At 47.0% G+C, this 19,057-nt stretch overlaps 2 protein-coding genes across 6 annotated transcripts; both read right to left on the bottom strand.

Moving 5' to 3' along the window:
• Positions 1–4,828: 4,828 nt before the first annotated feature.
• Positions 4,829–10,543, bottom strand: LOC112065297 (transmembrane protein-like). Of its 4 annotated transcripts, none has more exons than XM_055083048.1 (3): positions 9,066–10,543; positions 5,621–7,174; positions 4,829–4,948 (listed from the first exon to the last, which is right to left on the bottom strand). In XM_055083048.1, exon 1 carries the CDS (start codon positions 10,541–10,543, stop codon positions 9,668–9,670), a length of 876 nt encoding a protein of 291 aa, XP_054939023.1. In that variant the 3' UTR covers positions 4,829–4,948; positions 5,621–7,174; positions 9,066–9,667. The 4 variants fall into 4 exon arrangements, with proteins under 4 accessions (XP_054939023.1, XP_054939029.1, XP_054939031.1 ...); XM_055083054.1 differs by lacking the exon at positions 4,829–4,948 and having other exon boundaries at positions 5,273–6,248; positions 7,117–7,174; XM_055083056.1 differs by lacking the exon at positions 4,829–4,948 and having other exon boundaries at positions 5,273–5,711; positions 7,117–7,174.
• On the bottom strand, positions 10,388–17,997 carry TMEM35B (transmembrane protein 35B). Of its 2 annotated transcripts, XM_055083061.1 has the most exons (6): positions 17,861–17,997; positions 16,286–16,466; positions 14,444–15,306; positions 13,274–13,335; positions 11,054–11,156; positions 10,388–10,517 (listed from the first exon to the last, which is right to left on the bottom strand). In XM_055083061.1, exons 1-3 carry the CDS (start codon positions 17,966–17,968, stop codon positions 15,209–15,211), a joined length of 387 nt encoding a protein of 128 aa, XP_054939036.1. In that variant the 5' UTR covers positions 17,969–17,997; the 3' UTR covers positions 10,388–10,517; positions 11,054–11,156; positions 13,274–13,335; positions 14,444–15,208. The 2 variants fall into 2 exon arrangements, with proteins under 2 accessions (XP_054939036.1, XP_007108294.2); XM_007108232.4 differs by lacking the exon at positions 10,388–10,517 and having other exon boundaries at positions 10,720–11,156; positions 13,220–13,335.
• Between the last annotated feature and the right edge of the window lie 1,060 nt (positions 17,998–19,057).

Genomic DNA, 19,057 nt, shown 5'->3' with positions numbered 1-19,057 from the left:
TTGACTAGAATATGCCTATGACATTTTTGCTTGGTTGGTTTGGTTTGTTTGTTCTTATTTATCCTACTTGAAGTTCACTGAAGTTCTCGAATCTGTGTGTCAATGTATTTCATAAATTTTGAAAAATTCTTGGCTCTAATTTCTTCAGATATGCCCTCTACCCCCATCTTCTCTCTCCTCTCTGGCTCTCCATTACAAGCATATTGGAGTTTTGATTGATCTCATCATTTGTGTTCTGTTCTTAAATTTTTTTGTTCTTTATTCTCTTTGTATTTCTATTTAGATATTTTCTATTGACTTTTCTTGAATTTTGCTAATTTTATAATCTATATCCAATCTACTGTTAAATCTGTCCAATGAGTTCCTAATTTCAGGCACTGTATTTTTCAGCCCTAGAATGTTTATTTGATTCCTTTTCTTTCTTCTTTTTTTTCAAGTAAAAAAAGGAAACTCAAGTTTATTTTTCATTTTCTTGGTAAATGGTGATGCATGGGGGTTTTATACTAAAATGAGCTACAGGCTCAACTTGGAAGCCCCAGCTCCAACCAGTCATTTTCCATCAGTCCTCATCAGGAGGTAGTTCTAGAAGGAACTCTCCCTTCAAACAACATTCTCTGTTCGATTTGCAATGGAAATCTTTGAGCACTTCTTTTAACAGAGGATATAAGCTATTGTCCCTGTTTGTTTAAGCCTGTCCCATCTGTTAATAACAGCAACATTTTCAGAATTGTCAATCCCCTCGGTTGGCCAGAGGAACCTGTTTTTTCAGCACATCCTCTTGTTTTAGTTAAAATTCATAATGCAGAAGATTAGTTATAACACAAAATCTCAAACATCTCCACTTCTGACATTGTACTACTAGTTTATTTCTGTTGTTACATTCCAGCTTCTCTGTTTTATTTTGAAAAATATATAGATGTAAATTCATTTTTACATGTCTAAATTTCCTATTCAATATTCAGAAGTAGATGTATAGTTTTGTGTCTGTCCTGAGTGTGTGACCAGTGCTTAAATGCCACTTTTTATATTGCACTTTATTCCTACAGCATTGTAGAAGCAAATCTACTCAAAGAAGTCCAAATTAAAAACAAAATCTTCAAAATGAGCATTTAATCTTCAAATATTAGTTCCACCACAATAGTAAGAATTAGCACTACCACCCATTGACAACTTTTTATATCCAAGTATTATATGAGACACCTTATGGATACTGTCTCATCCTTTACATCTGGATAAAACTGAGCATGTGAGGGGGCAGTACTTTGCCAAGGTCCTATATTTGGAAAATGGTGGGGCTGGGATTTCATCCTAGGTCTCTCAAACTCCAGATCCCATGCTTTTCCCCCTCTGTATCCCATGCTTCTGTCATGCCTTAATTTCCAAGAAAAATTTAACAATTTAAGCAAAATAACTTGAACTAACTGGAATATTAGATTTTTCATTTTCTTTCAAATCACAGTAATATATCATATTTTTCTCAGTTGACATTTTTACAAAGACAGTTTGCTCATACAAGTGACCCCTTCCCCATGAAAACTGCTGCTGTCTTTGAATTTTCAAGGGTAACCTACCCCATCTCTGATTCCCTCTAATGCCCCAAGACAGAAGCCCTGGCAGGCTGCAACTCAAAAGGTTATTTGACCCCTCATTGTCTTAAGTGCCTGAGGCCAATAATGTATTTGATGACAGACTTTTCTTATACTGTTTCCATCAGTGTTGAAATGCTAATGATTCTTTCTTCCCAGAAAAATTACCATAGTAAAAATTTACCGTGTAACATTAATTACTCATGTTTATTGGTAGATTTGCTTCTAGCAAGAGCTCGATTAATTTGTTTTACTTTTATATATAGTTTTTTGACTGGGTGAAATTATATGTGTGAATTCTGCTTATTAACTGTTTTTCTGTTAATAAAAGAATCCCAAGTTTTGCTATTTTTACCTTCTCTCTATTGTTCTCAAATCAATCACTTGATTCCTTTTTGGGAATTTCAATTCTCCATTGAAAATGTCTATTTTTAATTCATTTTGTCCATATTTTCCTCTATTTTCTTTAATCATTTTAATTAATTATAATTATTTAAAGTCTTTGTCTTGGGGACTTCCCTGGTGGCACAGTGGTTAAGAATCTACCTGCCAGTGCAGGGGACACAGGTTCAATCCCTGGTCCGGGAAGATCCCACATGCCGCGGAGCAGTTAAGCCCAGGCACCACAACTACTGAGTCTGCACTCTAGAGCCCACAAGCCAAAACTACTGAGCCCATGTGCCACAACTACTGAAGCCCACACACCTAGAGCCCATGCTCTTCTACAAGGGAAGCCACCGCAATGAGAAGCTCGTGCACTGAAACGAAGAGTAGCCCCCACTCGCTGCAACTACATAAAGCCCACCTGCAGCAACAGACCCAATGCAGCCAAAAATAAATAAATTAATTAAAAATAAATAAAGTCTTTGTCTTATACTCCAACATCTGGATCATTTATTGATCAGTTTTTATTGTCTGTTTATTCTCTTGATGATCAGTCTCATTTTCCCACCTCTTTCCATGTCTAGTGACTTTTTATTGTGTGCCAGACATTGTTAAAGACATGTAGAAGGTCTGTATGATATCTCCTATCACAGAAAGTTCCATCTTTCCTCTGTTAGGCAGACAGGATAAGGGACTGGTCACCTCAATCCAGTTACAAGTTAACTATGACAGAGCTGGGTGACAGTTTCAGTATGATTCAGTCCACCTCCGACTCATTCTTGCTTTCAGGTTGGGCTTTCCTGGGCTTTTGACTAAGAGTCTAATGGCTCTCTGTCTCCCCAATCCTGAAAGACTCACTGGAGATTCGGTTCTGCCCTTTAGAGGCTCTGCACCTGGCACTTTAGCTTTTTTTCCTACCTCCTCTTTACCCCCACAGCTTCAAAGTCTAGAAATTTTCTTGAGGGGAATATCAGCTATGTTTTTGCATCAGGCCTCATTCCTCTAATTGGACTTTGTGTCCTAAGCATCTCAAGATTATGAGAGATTTCACTTGGCCTTTTGGAAGCCCTCAGCTTAGCTTCCCAGCCTTTCACACTCAGACTCAGAACTCAGAAAATGTCCTATGGTTACAAACAGCTGTGTTTTAGAGTTCCCAGTTTTTCACAACAGCCCCACTTAACTGCCAAAAGACATGTGGTTCCTTTTTCTACCAATATGAGGTCTCTGCATGGGTCAAGCTCAATACTCAACTCATGCACAGAATGAGCAAATGTTCCCAGGGAAGAAAACATCCAGTGACTATCAACTCAACTTAGAAGGGATACTCCCTGTCTGAATTCCAATTCTTCTAGTCATTGTTGCTTCCACAGCTCTTCAGTATCTTTAAAATATGGTATTTGTAATTTATTTGTCTTTTTCCAGTTATTGCAACCAGAGTACAGTATGTATTAGGGTGCTATACCCTATGCAAATCAGAATTCCAAAATACAAGTCTGATTTGAATGAAGAACAAAAAAACAGCTTTCAGTTTTGAACATTGATTTCAAAGATTGCCAAGGATACATCTATGGTCATGGTGCTAATGTGATTAACAAAGAAAGGTATACAAGGCATAAGTTGGGCCAAAAATCCAGAAATATTCTTTGGCCATGTATTGTACATAGTTTGGATTTACTAAAAGACATAGTTTCAATTGTGCTGATAGCAATGACATTTTTTGGAGTAATTCAAAGATTATACGCAATATTTTTTGGACATGCCCAAAGATAGAATATATTGATGAAACACATCAAATATGACCTCAGAATGACTCTAACACATGGTGGAAATCTCAACTAAATGCCATTAAATCAATTACATTTAATTTACTTAAGATATGATATGTATCAGAAAAGTTAAATGAAACAAATAAAATTCTCCAATAAAGAACAAACCACGTTCATTGGTGGAAAAATATATTAATTTTAAATAGATATTACCAAGTTACTTGATTTGTACTATTGCTTCACACTGAAAATGTTAGTAAAAGTTTATAGAAACATAAGTTAACTATTTCACTTTTATTTATTTATTTATTGGCTGCGTCAGGTCTTTGTTGCTGCTCACAGGCTTTCTCTAGTTGTGGTGAGCAGGGGCTACTCTTTGTTGCAGTGCCCAGGCTTCTCATTGCCGTGGCTTCCCTTGTTGCAGAGCACGTGCTCTAAGCACGCGGGCTTCAGTAGTTGCGGCAAGCGGGCTTCAGCACGAGGGCTCCGTAGCTGTGGCTCAAAGGCTCTAGAGCGCAGACTCAGTAGCTGTGGCACACGGACTTAGTTGCTCTGCGGCATGTGGGATCTTCCCGGACCAGGGCTTGAACCCGTGTCCCCTGCATAGGCAGGTGGATTCTTAACCACTGTGCCACCAGGGAAGCCCCCGGACTGTTATTTTAAAATAACAGAAAATGACAACTCATTGCTAAATTTGCTCAGATCTCTCTTCAATCAAGATTATACCTCAATCTATAGTACCCAAAAAGTAGTCTGTATAAAAATTAGTTTTGAGATTTTATGTCTGTGAATCTTATTCACTGTCAGACAAACATTTTCCTTTCATTGTTCTAATTGCCTCATATTTTATTGAAATCTCACTTTGGTTGTATATTTCACATGCAGTGTTTCTCAATTTCAAAAAAACATTTTCTGATATGTATAGATATATGTTTTAGTTTTAAAAGTGAAATAGGGGGCTTCCCTGGTGGTGCAGTGGCTGAGAGTCCGCCTGCCGATGCAGGGGACACGGGTTCGTGCCCCGGTCCGGGAAGATCCCACGTGCCGCGGAGCAGCTGGGCCCGTGAGCCATGGTCGCTGAGCCTGCGCGTCCTGAGCCTGTGCTCTGCAGCGGGAGAGGCCACGACAGTGAGAGGCCCACGTACTGCAACGAAGAGTAGCCCCCACTCGCCGCAACTTGAGAAAGCCCACGTGCTGCAACGAAGACCCAACCTAGCCATAAATAAATACATAAATAAATAAAATTTATTTTAAAAATAAATAAAATAACAGTAAATTATTGAAATTTTTGAAAAAAGAACTTAAGAATTCCTGTATGAGTATAGAAATGGCTTGAAGAAATGGTAAAAAATATTTATATTATGAATAATGGTGATTTATATGATGAAATTAAAATAATATTTTCTGTAATAATAATTTATCATACGCCACCCAAATACAACGTTTGAACATAATATGTAAAATTAAATTCTCTCATCTTTGATAATTTGCTGACTTTCAGTCTTGAAAACCACAACTTTAAACGTATTTTTCAATTCTGTCATTAGGAAGGTATATTTTTCAAGGAAGATGGATGGAATGCATTTCATTTAACAATGTGTTTGCTTAATTTATAACTTGTAAATATTTAGACATATAGTATCTGGGCGTCCTTCTGCACGCTCGCCCAGAACCCCACCAATGCTAGGGGCCAGCGTGAGCCCAGCACCCCAACCACAAGTACATTTCAGAGCTAGACTGGTGCTCACGGAGAATTAGGGGCAAAGAAGTATGATTTAACGATAGCATTAGGGCCAGATGGTGGGCATGTGCTATATCAGCAGAGGGAAAGAGCAGGCCTGGGAGAGCCCTGGAGTGATTGGTCTGGGGAGGAGGTCCCAGTACCTGAAGCTGGAATGTAGTCCACGGAGCTGGTTTCAGGGCCAGTGAAGGTATCTGCAAAACCCAGAGGGAAAACGCTATCCTCCTTCTAAGGCTAGAGGAGACGGAAATAGATGTCAAGGCAAAGTATCAGCTGCAGAGAGAGCGCCTGGGGCCAGGGCCTGAATACAATAGAGAGATCAAGCTGAGGTCTGACAGGCTTCCTGCAGGGGCTGAGGGAACAGGCGGGGCCTGGTCTGGAGGGGAGGGCTCAGGAAGAGCAAGCAGGGTCACTGAGGAAGCATGGCTGGCTGAGGGACCCTAGGCAGGCGTGTGCAGAGCCGAGGACCTGGACCAGCCCTAGCCAAAGGCAGGAACGGGGTTGGGCTGGGTTCAGAGACCTGGACAGTAATTGAGCTGAAGGAGAGAGCGGGGTCCAGTAGGAAGGGAAGCGTTCTTCCTTCTGTGTCAGAAGCATCTTCTCTGCACCACGTTTGGACCCCACAGCTACAGGGTGTGGCCTGGGTGGGTAGGGGCGGGAATTGGGCGTTCCTGGCCCTACAAGAGGCAGCGGGGTCTAGGGCATACTGAAAACATACCCTAGACTCCTCCAGTTGCTGGGAACAGTTGGCAGATGAGTTTTTCCTGGATCCTGGAGAAAGAGGGTGTCCAGCATCTAATCAAGGACCAACCTGGGCTCCCTCTTCTCCATCCTGGACTGAGGGACGGTCTTGGGTCAAATTCTTGAAAGTTTAGAATAAGGCAAAAAGAATCCAAAAGGATTGACAGTACAAAGCCGTCTGTTCTCTCTCATCCCTCAGGCTCTTTGCCTCTGGGTCCTCACCCCAGGTTCCTACTCTCCTGAATCACCAGGGAGAGGGGAGGGTGACTCCCATATGCACTAACTCCAAACAAAGGCCTTCCTTCCACTGTGTCTGAGCTACCAGAGGCAATCGACTCTCAAGTTCTTTTTCCTCAGGTCAGACACAGAAGACCAAGTTAGACATTTCCCAAAGGAAACTACTAAGGGAAAAGTCACATCAAAAGCAAGATAGTACAAGACCACGGGGATGGATGATGCCACAGGGAATCATTTTTTTATTTGAACAGAATCAAATTTGGCCTCAGGAGATTCAGCTGGCTCTAGTGTGGACACGAGATCATTTCTCAGAGACCCAGCTTTGCACAGTCCCTGGGGCCAAGCAATTCATTCCACCAGAGCAAGTGAATTCATGACGTGGGCCCAGGCTGCCTCCTGGCCTTGGCCTGAGATGATGGTCAGTGTTGCATGGAACAAGCCAACCTAATTCCCAAGGAAGGAGAGATGACAATTACTGCAGACCTATCAATGTGTATTTGGGCTTTCGTTTAATTCCTCTAGCAAGACAGGCTAAGGTTTGGCTGGTATGAGGTCTCAGGTGATACCCTTTCCCTTCCCACTTCTGCCCCCTCGGCAGGTTTCAGATATGGAGAAGACTGAGAAGTCTTCTAGGAAAAAGAAACAAATTAACCATGCTCACAGTTAAAATGCAGACAAGAGTCCAGATTCAAGGAGGCGGCAGGTGACAATATCCAGTCCTAGTGAGGGTGTGATAAAACAGGGACTGTTACGAGCTGTTGATGGGCGTGCAATTGGTGCTGCATTTTTGGAGGCAATTTGGTGATTTAATTAAACCATTTAAGTGCACACACATACTCCTTGAAGCAGCAATTTCACTGCCAGGAATTTATTCTACAGATTTACAAGTATGCAAAGATTTGTGGACAGGGACACTCATTGCACCATTATTTATCACAGTAAAACAAATGCCCAAGGGGTGGGATAGGGAGGGTGGTAGGGAGACGCAAAGAGGGAGGAGAAATGGGAATATATGTATATATATAGCTGATTCACTTTGTTATACAGCAGAAACTAATACACCATTGTAAAGCAATTATACTCCAATAAAGATGTTAAAAAAAAGCCCATCAAAAGGGGGACCAATTGAGTAAAATCAATACTCTGCATCTATTAAAAAGAATGAGGTAGATCTATACGTGCTGATATAAAAAGAGGTACAAGATACATTAAATGAGGAAAAGGGCAGAAGAGCCTTGCAACACTATCCCATTTGTGGATTTTTGAAGGAAACTGACTATACCTATATCTGTACTGTAATAGAAAATCTCTGGAAAGATATACACAACAAGAAACTGTGAATGGTGGTTACCACTGGGGGAAGCTTTATTTTTTATTTTGCATTTTTCTCTACTGCTTTGAATTTCTTTTCATGAACATGTATTTTTTTTAATGTAAAAGAAAACATTTAAAGAAGGAATAAGGGACCAATGAAAGGTAATGTATCAAAAATTAACGAAGAAATTTCTCAAATTTACCATTAGAAGGCAAATTCAGCGATAGGACCTGAGGTCAGTAAGACATGGTAGCTGACTGGTGAACCCTTCCTGACCCATCTGACTTGGCAACATGAACATGCTGCCCTTACTCATTAAGCTAAACTCCTTGAGACCCAAGCAGTCTTGCTATGGGGACCCCAATAACATGGCCGAGGAGAGGGAGTGGTTCCATTCCCCCACCTGAAGCCAACTGCTAAGTCATCAAGGCACGAGGAGGGAAAGCACTGGTGGCCAGAACCATTGCCAGGGATTTGCACCCGGTGACAGAGTCCCGGCTCAGCTGAAGCGGAAGGCAGCGAGTCTGGCCTATCCCTGTCCCAGCTAATGGCAGGATGGAGCTCCAGCTTGGTTATCACCAAGTCTTGGCACAGGACTCTTGGGACAGTGGAGATGACGGCAGAGTCACAGGTAATCAGCAACAGCAGAAGGAAGCAATCATCAGGACTGGTCCAAGAATGCATCTGGTAATACAAGCTTGGAGAATCCCAGAAACACCTGAGGAAAATCTACCAGAGACTAGAATGTCTGAGTGAGTCCTTGAGCATTTTAAGCCAATGATATTCAGGTTTCATGCATTCATCTGACATACTGAGGTCTTACTACGTGCAAGGCACAGCAGCAAGCAGTAAATAAGACAAACATGGAATTTATTAAGTTGAACTGGATGAAAATAAAACTGCCACTATTCAACCCTTTTGGGTCTACAAAAATGGCACTTTCTTATGGATCGACATAAATACAGAAAGAACAACAGAAAAAAAAAAAAAAAAAAAAAACAAACCATTAATTTGTTTGATTGCATTTGGGAAAAGAGCTAAAAAGGAGCAACCAGATCTCCTTTTGGGTCTACAAAAATGGCACTTTCTTATGGATCGACATAAATACAGAAAGAACAACAGAAAAAAAAAAAAAAAAAAAGAACTAACCAGTTAATTGCTTGATTGCAATTGTGGAAAGAGCTATAAAGGAGCAACCAGATCTAACCCAGTCTAGGGAATGGTGTATGTGGTGCTGGTCAAGAAAGGCTTCCCTACCGCTACATTTGAGGAAGTGAGAATGAAAAGGAACTAACTTAGCAAAGGAGACAGAGGGACATCATTCCTGGCAGTCAGCTGCAAAGGCTTTGAAGAGGAGGAAACTGGTCTGTTCCAGGGACTGATAAGGTGACTCAAGCCACGAAGACGGGCAGATGTGGTAGAGGAGAAGAGGGAAGGCGAGGATGAGAGGATGCTGAGAAGCAGGAGCCAGTCAGCTCTTGTAGGCCCTTTTTAGGACTTTGGGGTCTATGCCTAGAGATGTTGAAAGCAATGGCATATTATCTGTATCCAAACACTGGCAAAGTCTAGGAAACATTCGGGTTACAAAGAATGTTCTTTCCCCTTTTGACAGAGCCCGCAGGTCTACAACTACAGGCAGCTAGTATGTGGCTGCGTCAGGACTGGAGTCTGGTCCTTGCAAAGAGCCTTCACCACCCAGGACGCCCCTGGGAGGGTGGCAGGGGTGTGGCAGGGGTGAAGCAGGCAGCAGGCCAGGGGGCTCGCTAGGAGGAGGCCGCGGAGGCCGAGCGCGCCCCGGACCTCCCCACGCCCGGGAGGCAGCTCAGCGCCCAGCAGTCCTGGCAGAAGCTGAGCACAGAGAAGCAGCAGATGAGCGGGTCCAGGCAGCTGTTGAGACTCAGCAGCACCAGGCCGAGGGTGTGCAGGATCTCAAGCGTGGAGGTGGCCCGGCACCCTCCGTCGTCGCGGCCCACGGTGCCCTCCCGCCCGGCCACCCAGGGCGCCAGCAGCAGGCGGTAGGGCGCCAGGCAGAGGGCAAAGACCAACAGGTGCGCGAGCACCATGGTCCTGGCCAGTTTGGACCAGCTGGGGCCAGGGCCGGGCCCGGGACCGAGGCCGCCCCGAGCGCCCACGCCAAGCTCACACAGGCCGCGAGCACCAGCAGGAAGGTGGCGGGGAAGAAGGCCACGGTGGCGTAGGCCGGGCCCGCGCTAGCCCAGCGCGCTCCAGGCAGCGAGCGGCGCCGCCCGGCCGGGGGCGCGGCACGTGCGGGGCGGCCAGCGAGGGTGCGGCGCAGGCCAGGCCGGCCAGCTGGGCGGCGGCGCACGTGGAGCGGGCAGAGCCCCAGAGGCGCAGGACCAGGCGGGCGCACCGAGCCGCAGCGGCACACGCTGGTGAGCGCCGCGAAGGTGGACACGCAGTAGGTGGCCCCGGCCGCGCGGCAGGCAGCCTCCGGGAAGGGCCAGTGGGTCGGGCCCAGGTAGTAGGTGAGCCACAGCAGCAGCGTGAGCGTGAAGAGCACGTCGGCCAGGGCCAGGTCGAGCAGGTGGAAATGCAGGGCCTGGCCCAGACGTCTGCCGCGGTGGACAAACACTGCCAGGGTCGCCACGTTGGCCGGCAGCCCCAGGCCCGGAGCCAAGGCGTAGGCTGCGGGCACCACGATGAAGCCAGCAGGGTCGTCCCAGGGGCTGCGGCCGCCAGCACCAACACCCAGGTCCCCAGTGCTGCTGTTCGTCTCGGACCTTGGACTAGCGAGAGGAAGAGAGGTCACCATGGAGGTTAGCCACACAAGAGCCCTCTACCCCGCCTCCCCCGACCCCCGTCCTCTTTTCCTCAGTCGGTGGTGGTGGGAAGCCCGGCAAGGGGTGAGGCCTGAGCTCAGCCAGCACCAGCTGGGGATGGAGAGGAGGGGATGGGCTCCGGAATTATCTGAAGTAGAATGGGCTTGGTGACAAGATGTGGGAAATGAGGAAGAGACAGGAATCCCAGGTAGTTTGGAAATTTCCAACCTTGGTGACTGGGAGGGTGAAGGTGCCCCTCACAGATGGTGTACGGTTCTGATTTGTGGGGCCCAGGTATGTGCATTAAGCCCAAGCAAGGCTGAGCCAACAGGGAGTTATGGAGAAACCAGGCTGGAATATAGGGTCCTTCCCAGAAAAAGCCCAAGCCTCCCTGCTCCAGTACCATCCAGATCAGTAGTGGGGAGAGTGAGGCGTGGATGGAGTTACGGTCTTAGGATGCAGTGACCCAGAGGCAGGCCCATGCACAGTGACCTTGGACTTACCTTGGTAAAGGTCCTCTCCTGGGGCTTGCCTGGAGCACCCTGGGCAGAGCTGAAAAGGTGTCACATCTCACAGGCCTTCCAGTCTTGTTTCCTTCCCCCTTGCCTTTTAACCACAAAGAAGTCCTGGGTCTGATTTAAAACTTTGGACAGCAAAGCAAAAAGAGCACAGGCCCGGGAATCAGGCAGATCCTAGATACACACATTTATCTGCCATATGACCTCAGGCAGATTACTCAGCTTCACTGAGCCTGTCTTCTCTGCTGTAAAATGGAGATTAAAATACCTACCTCACAATGTTGTTGGGGGGATTATGAGAAAACATAAGTAAAACTCTGAGCACTGGCTGACACTGGGGAGATATGCTCCCTTCCCCTCTAGGCAGCACACAGATAAATGTGTACACTCACACAGGCACACACACAGCATTAGAGACATGGACACCCCAGTCAAACACAACAGCACAAACACATCTGGGCATATTCCCCCTCTCCCCAAGGGGGATAACTGCACAAGCCAATGTCCTAGGGTGTTCCAAAACGTGGTTCCTCCAATACCAAAATTTGTCCTTCTACCTTTGAATCTCTCAGGCTCCAATCCTTTGTGGGACCCTGAGGAGTGTATTCCCTGCTGCCCCTCGCTCTCAGCTCTGTCCACCATGGCTCTGGCCCCTAACTATCCCACCCTGAACCTCTCCTTGCCTTCCCACCAGATCACTCCTCTCTTGCCTCTTGCTGCTCTGGCTGCTGCAGATCTCTCTGGGTTCCTGGGGCTCCGGGTTTAAGGAGCTGAGACAGATCAGAATCCACTGCCACCCACATATCCTAGGCCCTCCCATCGACTAATCCCAGGACACGACATGAAGAATGGGCTCAACAGCTAGAAGGGCTGGAGTCCACCTGTGGCAGCTGTGAGCAGGGTTTGTGGGGTGCAGCCAGGTCTCCAAGGGAAGGGAATGTCATTGCAAGGCAAGGGAGCACAGGGAGGGAGATAGCAAAGTATAAGGAAAGGCCTCGCAGCTGAATGTCATTGTGCCGACCTGACCAAGGCTTAGGCTGTGGTTTGGGGGGCCCGTTTCCTAAGGCCTGGCTTCTCCTTGGGGTGAGGCAGCACAGCTAAAGCTGAAGATACTCCTGCTGCTGTCAATCCCAACTGCTCCTCCACACCAGCTGGCCAACCCACTCTTCCAGCACCCTGCCTTTCCTGCAGCTGCTGGGTGGGCCCTACGGCCAAGCTTGAAGGGCCCTGTAGCTGCTAAATCAGCTTACAGGCCAAGCCTTGGTAAATAGGAGCCTTCAATCTAATGCCAGCTGTGTGAGGTTTTACTCAAAGTCCTGGTTGGAGACAAGCTGGCTGTGGAATCCTGGAAGGGGTGGAGATGGTAAGAGGCCAGGATCCCAGGGTTTCCAGGCTCTACTTTCAAGGGCTTCAAACTTTTCCTGCAGAAGGGCAATTCTGGGAAGCAACGGAGATTTAATTACATTGGACCCATCATCCCATCTACCTTCAAGTTGAAGAGCAGGGGTGCCACAACTGCCCACTTCCGACTTTGGCAGCTAGTGCAGTGCAAAGTGTGGGTTCTGGAGTCAACCAGGTCTTGATTCTAGTCTCAGGTCTGACACATAGGCACTTAAGCTTTCTGAATCCATTTTCTCATCTGTAGAACTGCTATTTAATAACAAACCCTATTTAATAATAGCATTTACTGAGCACTTACTATGCACCAGGCACTATTGTAAGCACTTTAACTCACTAAATCTTTACAGCAACTCTATGAAAATATTTGCCATTACTAACCATATTTGCAAATAAGCTAATAAGTGGCACTATCTACTCTCTCCCTTCTTCTTTGCTGACCACTTGACCAGTGTGGGTAAATCTTAACTAGTCTAAGTCCAACTTGGAAATTCCATTCTCCTTGCCAGTGACTGGTCTAAGAATGGAAATGTGACGTAATTCTGTAGAGTGGGATGCAAGGGGATACCTAGGGGTCTTCTAAGAGAGCTTTCCTCTTTCTTTTCACCTTTGGATACTATGTACAAATGTGTTGTCTGGAGCTGCTTCAGCTATTTTGTAACCCAGAGGGCAGAAGTCAATAAATTGAAAGCAGCACAACTACTGAGCCTGCGCTCTAGAGCCCGCGAGCCACAACTACTGAAGCCCACGCACCTAGAGCCCGTGCTCCGCAACAAGAGAAGCCACCACAATAAGAAGTCCACGCACCGCAACGAAGAGTAGCCCCCGCTTGCTTCAACTAGAGAAAGCCCGCGCACAGCAACGAAGACCTAATGCAGAGAAAAATAAATAAATTTATTAAAAAAAAAAAAAAAAAAGAAACTGAAGCTATGTTATCTCTGGACCTCTTATGTGACAGAAAGTTTACTTACTGTTTTGACACACTGTACATGTAGTATACATATACTACTACATATATACGTATTAATAAACATATATATGTATACACACACACACACTTAACTATAGAGAGACTGCATCACTGTGCTTTCAGACACAAGAAGACCTAACTAAGAGTGCCAGCTTCCCTGAGGTTCCCAGCTTGTCAGTGTCAGAGCAGAAATTACCCTTCTATAGTGAAGATGAAATGGAGTAATATACATAGACTTCTTTAACTCCTGTGGGCTCCCAAAAGCCATTCCCTAACCCCCAAAGCAATTTGTAGGCTGGTGGCTAGAGTATTTGCATAAATAAATGATTTCTTTTTCTTCACTATTTTCCCTTATGGAGGTACATCACTTCCCAAAAGACCCCCAACTGAGGTGAAGATGGTTGGTGATGTGATAGTAGGTACCCTAACATGGTCACGTGCCCTTGAGAATTGTCTCTCACACACACCCTACTGACTCCCTAGGACCTCTGGGATTCATCACAGGTTCTGGCACTGCTTTAACATGCAGCATGCCTTAGAGTTGGCTGTCCCCTGCCTCCATCTAGGTGTCCAAGGAGCCCTGCCCTGGCAGTTTCAGTTCCTGTAAAATGGTGACTTAATGCCCATCTTTGTTAGCTTTACAACTCTAAAGTGCACGAGATAAACAGGAATGGGAGGGACGTCCCTGGTGGCGCAGTGGTTGAGAATCTGCCTGCCAGTGCAGCGGACACGGGTTCAATCCCTGGTCCAGGAAGATCCCACATGCTGCGGAGCAACTAAGCCCATGAGACACAACTACGGAGCCCCCATGCCACAACTACTGAAGCCCACGCGCCCTAGAGCCCGCGCACTCTAGGGCCCACATGCCGCAACTCCTGATCCCGCACGTTTAGAGCTCGTGCTCCTCAACAAGAAGCCACCGCAATGAGAAACCTGTGCACTGCAACAAAGACCCAACGCAGCCAAAAACAAATAAAATTTTAAAGAAAAAAAAGAATGGGGAGTACCTCATGTCGCTCAGCAGGCAGAAGCAGGTATACTCAATACTCTGCCATACTCGATGTGTAAATTCTAAGCATATAATAAAAACCTTAAAAACGTGCATGCCATTTGAATCAGCACCCTCACTTCTAGGGAAAGAAAATAAATATGCAGAGATGATTAACTGTGAGGTTTACAATAGTTAAAAAACTGGGAATAATCCAAATGTTTCTCATTGGGGGCTTGTATAGATACATTACAGTACATCCTTACAATGGAATACTACGCACCCATTAACATCAATGAGGTAAAACAGACAGAGAATGGTATTACAGTGTATTAGGTTTAAAAAGCAGGTAATAAAGTAGTATATATGGTCTCATTTTCATTGAAAAAAATCTGTATAAAGGCACAGAAAAAAACTGGGAGGTACAGTTATACAAAGGAATTGAAAGTAGTTATTTGGGGGCATTAAAAGTTTGGGTGATTTAAATTTATTTTCTATTTTCACATGACATGAGGAATGCTAGAATGTGTAACGTGTACCCCTCAAAAAAGAGCAGTAAATGTCCAAGAGAGAAAGCAGGGCCAGGTAGACCAGATGTCTACTTCAACACTGGCCAACCTTGGGTGTACTGGTAACAAGGTGACATTCTGTGTTCCACCATGTTCCTGCTTTGGCAGTGACATGGCATGAAGAGGCAAGACAGACTCTACTCCCAGGATTCCTTGAATGCACTTGGAGACTTCTTCCTAGGGTGTCTGAACATCTTTTTAGTTTGGACTAAGAGCTAGCAGATATCCAGCAGCAGCAGGAGCCCCAGGCAGACGATGGCGGGGATGCAGGTGTTCAGTGACTCTTTCAGAGACACCAAAGTGAAGATAGCCCCTGGAATGGAAAATGAGGTCCCTGAGGCTCCCTGGGAATGCTCAGGAGATCCAGGAGCTTGGGGTCCTCCAGCCAAGGCTGACCCACTCCACCTTAAGCCCTCTCTTGAACACTGCCCCCCACCAACACACACACCCTAAACTAGCTGCACTCATCTCTCTGACCTCCCAGAGAGAGCAGAACCAGAAATCAGGAGTTTCTTGAACTAACGTAGACCCTCTCAGATGGCAAGAAACAGGAACAATCCAACCAAACAGGGCAAGGTGAGTAGGTGGGCATTTTGGAACAGATTCTCCCTGATCCTTCTCCTTTCTCAATCCTAGTGGAGGGAAGAAGGCCCAGGGATTGGTGGTGGAGGTAGTGGGAAAGATCTGAAAATGAAGGAAGCTGTGGAAATGGAAAGAAAGCCTGGAAGAAGGGTGGTAGTGGCAGCAGCAATGGTGACACAAGGCCAGGGGATATAGAAGAGCCTGAAGATGTCTGGCCTTTGAAGCAGCAGCTGTCTTTGTACATCAGCAGTTCCTGTGGGCAGAGCCGCTAAGAGGGGGTCCTCTAGGAATGCCTGCCACAGGGAAATCCTCTGCCTTTCTGGTCAGGGGGCCCGGCTTCCTTGCTCTCTGTTTCCACCTGCCAGACACAGGAGTCCAGTGGCGGCTGCTACTCTATCCCTCATCTCAGAGTAGGGGTGATGAGAAAGGGGTAGGGGCTTTTAGGTTACAATATATCTTTATAATGGAAATACCATGCAGCCAATAAAATTGATGACATAGAAGGTATATCTGACATAGAAGAGTGTTATAGTATATTAAGTTTAAAAAGCACCTATTCTAGTCTGAAGACCATGGAAACTGCAATAGAGCAGGAAATGCTTCTGGTTCCAGAGGAAAAGAGTGGCAAAAGTAACGAAAACAGCCAGATTTTTTGCTATCACCCTCGCCTAGAAGTCCCCATTTCACCAGCCCAGTTGCACCCCCCTTACCCATCATGAGCAGTGTCAAAAGCAAGTTGCTGATCTCTTGCAGCATCGGTGGGCCCAGGACCAGCAGCAACCCAGCTAGCAGTTCCAGCCAGCCCACAGCCACTTGGTAGCTCATGGGATCTGGCTGGTAGCCGAACACCTTCAGCGGAAACACCTCAGCGAACTGCACGAACAGGGCTTTCTAGGGGCGGCAGGGAATGCCTGTCAGCCATAGTCACCAAGGATCCACTGCCCAGATGCTCCACAGAGGCATTCTGTGCCAGTGCCCTCAACTCCCCCAGCAAAGGAGATACTACTCTAGGCCAGGTCCAGGGCTAAGGTCAGCCAGCCTGGAAAGGAGAGGGCCTCCCTGGGGGGCTGAGCTTTGGAATCAGAAAATAGGCTTTACGCTCCAAGAAGGGTGGGATGGTGGTACAGAGATGGACTGATTTTCTCACCAGATTACAACCCAGCCCCAAATTCCGGGAGGAGGAAGCTAGGCTTGGGCTTTCTCATCTAGTGCCAAGGCCTTGGGATCCCCGCTGCTTCTCTTTCTTTCTGTTTGGCCTGGTTTCTCTTCAGGCTACTATGCAGGGAATATTTGGTGAGGAGGAAGGGAATGGAAGGGGAGATTCTTGTTCATTAAACAGATTCTACTCAAATATCATATGCTGGGACCTGGATCTCATTGCAGTAGATAGAACGGGAGTTGAGGGGGTCAAAGTGAGTGACTCAGCTCACTCGCTAAGTCAAGCTCTGTCCTGGGCCACATGACAACTTCACCTGGACCCTTAGGTTGGCTACCTTTGCTGGCTCTCCCACCTCAGTTCTACCTCCCCTACTCAGTGCTCTAAGGAAGAAACTCTAAGCTGTCTGGTTCTGGGGATGTACTTCCCCAGACAACCCCCCACCCTAAGCCAGGCCTGGGAGAAGGAAGCTGGCAGAGATCTAGAAGCCTGGCTTATTTGAGGGACTGGGCAGACTGGGAGGCAGAAGGACATGACAGCTTTCTGGAGAGTCGGGAACCAGACAGGAAGTCGAAGGGCGACTTCTAGGCCTCCCTCTCAGGCTCTGGGAAGGGCTCTCTGGATTCTAAGTTAGGAGAGTGTCTAAAGTTTGGGTCCTGCTTCTTGACTAGTTGTGTAACCTTTAGCAGATACACTTCACCTTCAGGGCAGGTTTCCTACCCTGACAAGCGGGGATTAATAAACCCCGGCCTCCTGAACCCCCCCAAGAACTCAAGCAAAGGAAGGAGGGCGGAAAGGGAGCTCGGTCCCTCTCCCTCCCCAAGGGTCCCAGAGCATTCCTCCTCGGCTCTAGATTTGCCTGGGGCCAAAAATGCCCGAATGGAAGGGAATGTGACTGTCCCCTTCCAGGGAAAATCCAGAGAACTCGGAGGAACTCCCCAGCCAGAGGCCCACGCCTAAGTACCTGTCCAGGCGCTCCCCCCAGCTCTAGCGCCGTCTGGCCCGAAGACAGGCGGGTCCGCGGGGCGCGGGCCGGCCGGGCACCTGGGTAACGGCCGGGGTCGCAGCCCCCGCCGCCGTGCGGCCAGTCCCCCGCCCAACCGCCCGCCGCCCACCCCGCGCCGCTCACCATCTGCTCTGACACCGGAGCCGAGATCTGCTCCGAGAGCTTGGCCGCCCCCGTGAGCGCGAAGAAGCCGCCCAAGAGGACTCGCAGAGCGGCGAGCGGGAGCGCCATGGCCGCGCAGGCCTCCGGGACGCGCCCGCCCCAGGGTAGGCCCCGCCGAAAACCCGCCCCCTGCCGCCCGTCCGTTTCCTCCCTCCCGGGGCGGCCGGAAGACCTGCGCCAGAGCTGCCGCTCCTCGTCCCCAAGGGGGGGTTGCCGCCCTCTTTTGGGCCAGCACCGGCTGAGGGAGAGACGGCGCTTGTGCAGGGCAGCCCCATCTCACAGATGGGGACACTGAGGCCCACTTGCTCTTAACTAAACGGGCCCCTCCGAATTCAGGGAAAGTCTCCCAGCTAATATGGACAGAGTAGAATCAAACATGGGTATACGGACATGACGTGCAGAAGAGCTCTGTTATGGTCAAAAGACGTTGTGCGGTGGGGGCTAGGGGGGCAGGCGAGGAGGGAGTCGCTCCTGCCCTTGCCACACTAGCTTGGCGATCTGAGCGGTCACCTAACCTCTGCGGGCCTCAGTTGCGTCTGCATCTGTAAATGGGGATAATGCTGTATCAGTTCTGAGCCTACAGCAGGCCTAGCCCAACGCCTGGCACATGTAAGAACTCAGAATTATTTGTAAATTAGTAAATTTATGAAATTATTAAGAATAAATCAATAACTAGTAATTTTAAAATAAGCTGTTCTTTTCTATCATTGCCTGAAATATATTTTCCCTCTAATATCTCTCAGCTGAAATTAAAAGGTGTTTGAAAATTCAGATTCTTACAGCCATGGGTAGAGAGGCTTTCACTGAACAAAACTCTACAGGCCACTCCTGGCCCACCGGCTTTTACCTGGCAATCCATCTAGACCTGGATGAGAAAACTATGACAAATTCAGAAAGCGCTCTGGTTTTACTCCCTTTCCCTCCCTCAGCTAACAATGTTCGTTTACATTTTTTAATAAAATTTTTAAGGCAGCTTTCATGACACATGAAAATTATATGAAATTCATGTTTCAGTGTTCATAAATAAGTTCATAAACTGTGGTTTATTGAACCACACTTTGTGTATTGTCTACCACTTTTGTGCTGCAACAGCAGAATTGAGTATAGCTCCCACCTTACAGCCTGCAAAGCCTAAAATATTCATTACCCAGCCTTTTA

The sequence above is a fragment of the Physeter macrocephalus genome, chromosome 3, assembly GCF_002837175.3.
Source record: "Physeter macrocephalus isolate SW-GA chromosome 3, ASM283717v5, whole genome shotgun sequence".
NCBI classification, from domain to species: Eukaryota; Metazoa; Chordata; class Mammalia; order Artiodactyla; family Physeteridae; genus Physeter; species Physeter macrocephalus.
The sequence above is the reverse complement of the archived record's forward strand: the minus strand, read 5'-3'. Positions and strand labels throughout refer to the sequence as shown.

Bases quoted from the DNA above. Each gene is read 5' to 3' on its own strand.
- LOC112065297 (XM_055083048.1), bottom strand. From the start codon at position 10,543: ATGGTGACCTCTCTTCCTCTCGCTAGTCCAAGGTCCGAGACGAACAGC.
- TMEM35B (XM_055083061.1), bottom strand. From the start codon at position 17,968: ATGGCGCTCCCGCTCGCCGCTCTGCGAGTCCTCTTGGGCGGCTTCTTC. The intron at 16,467-17,860 runs GTGAGCGGCGCG...TGCCGCCCCTAG, and splicing joins CTCCGGTGTCAGAGCAGATG to AAAGCCCTGTTCGTGCAGTT. The intron at 15,307-16,285 runs GTAAGGGGGGTG...TTTCCATTCCAG, and splicing joins TTTGACACTGCTCATGATGG to GGGCTATCTTCACTTTGGTG.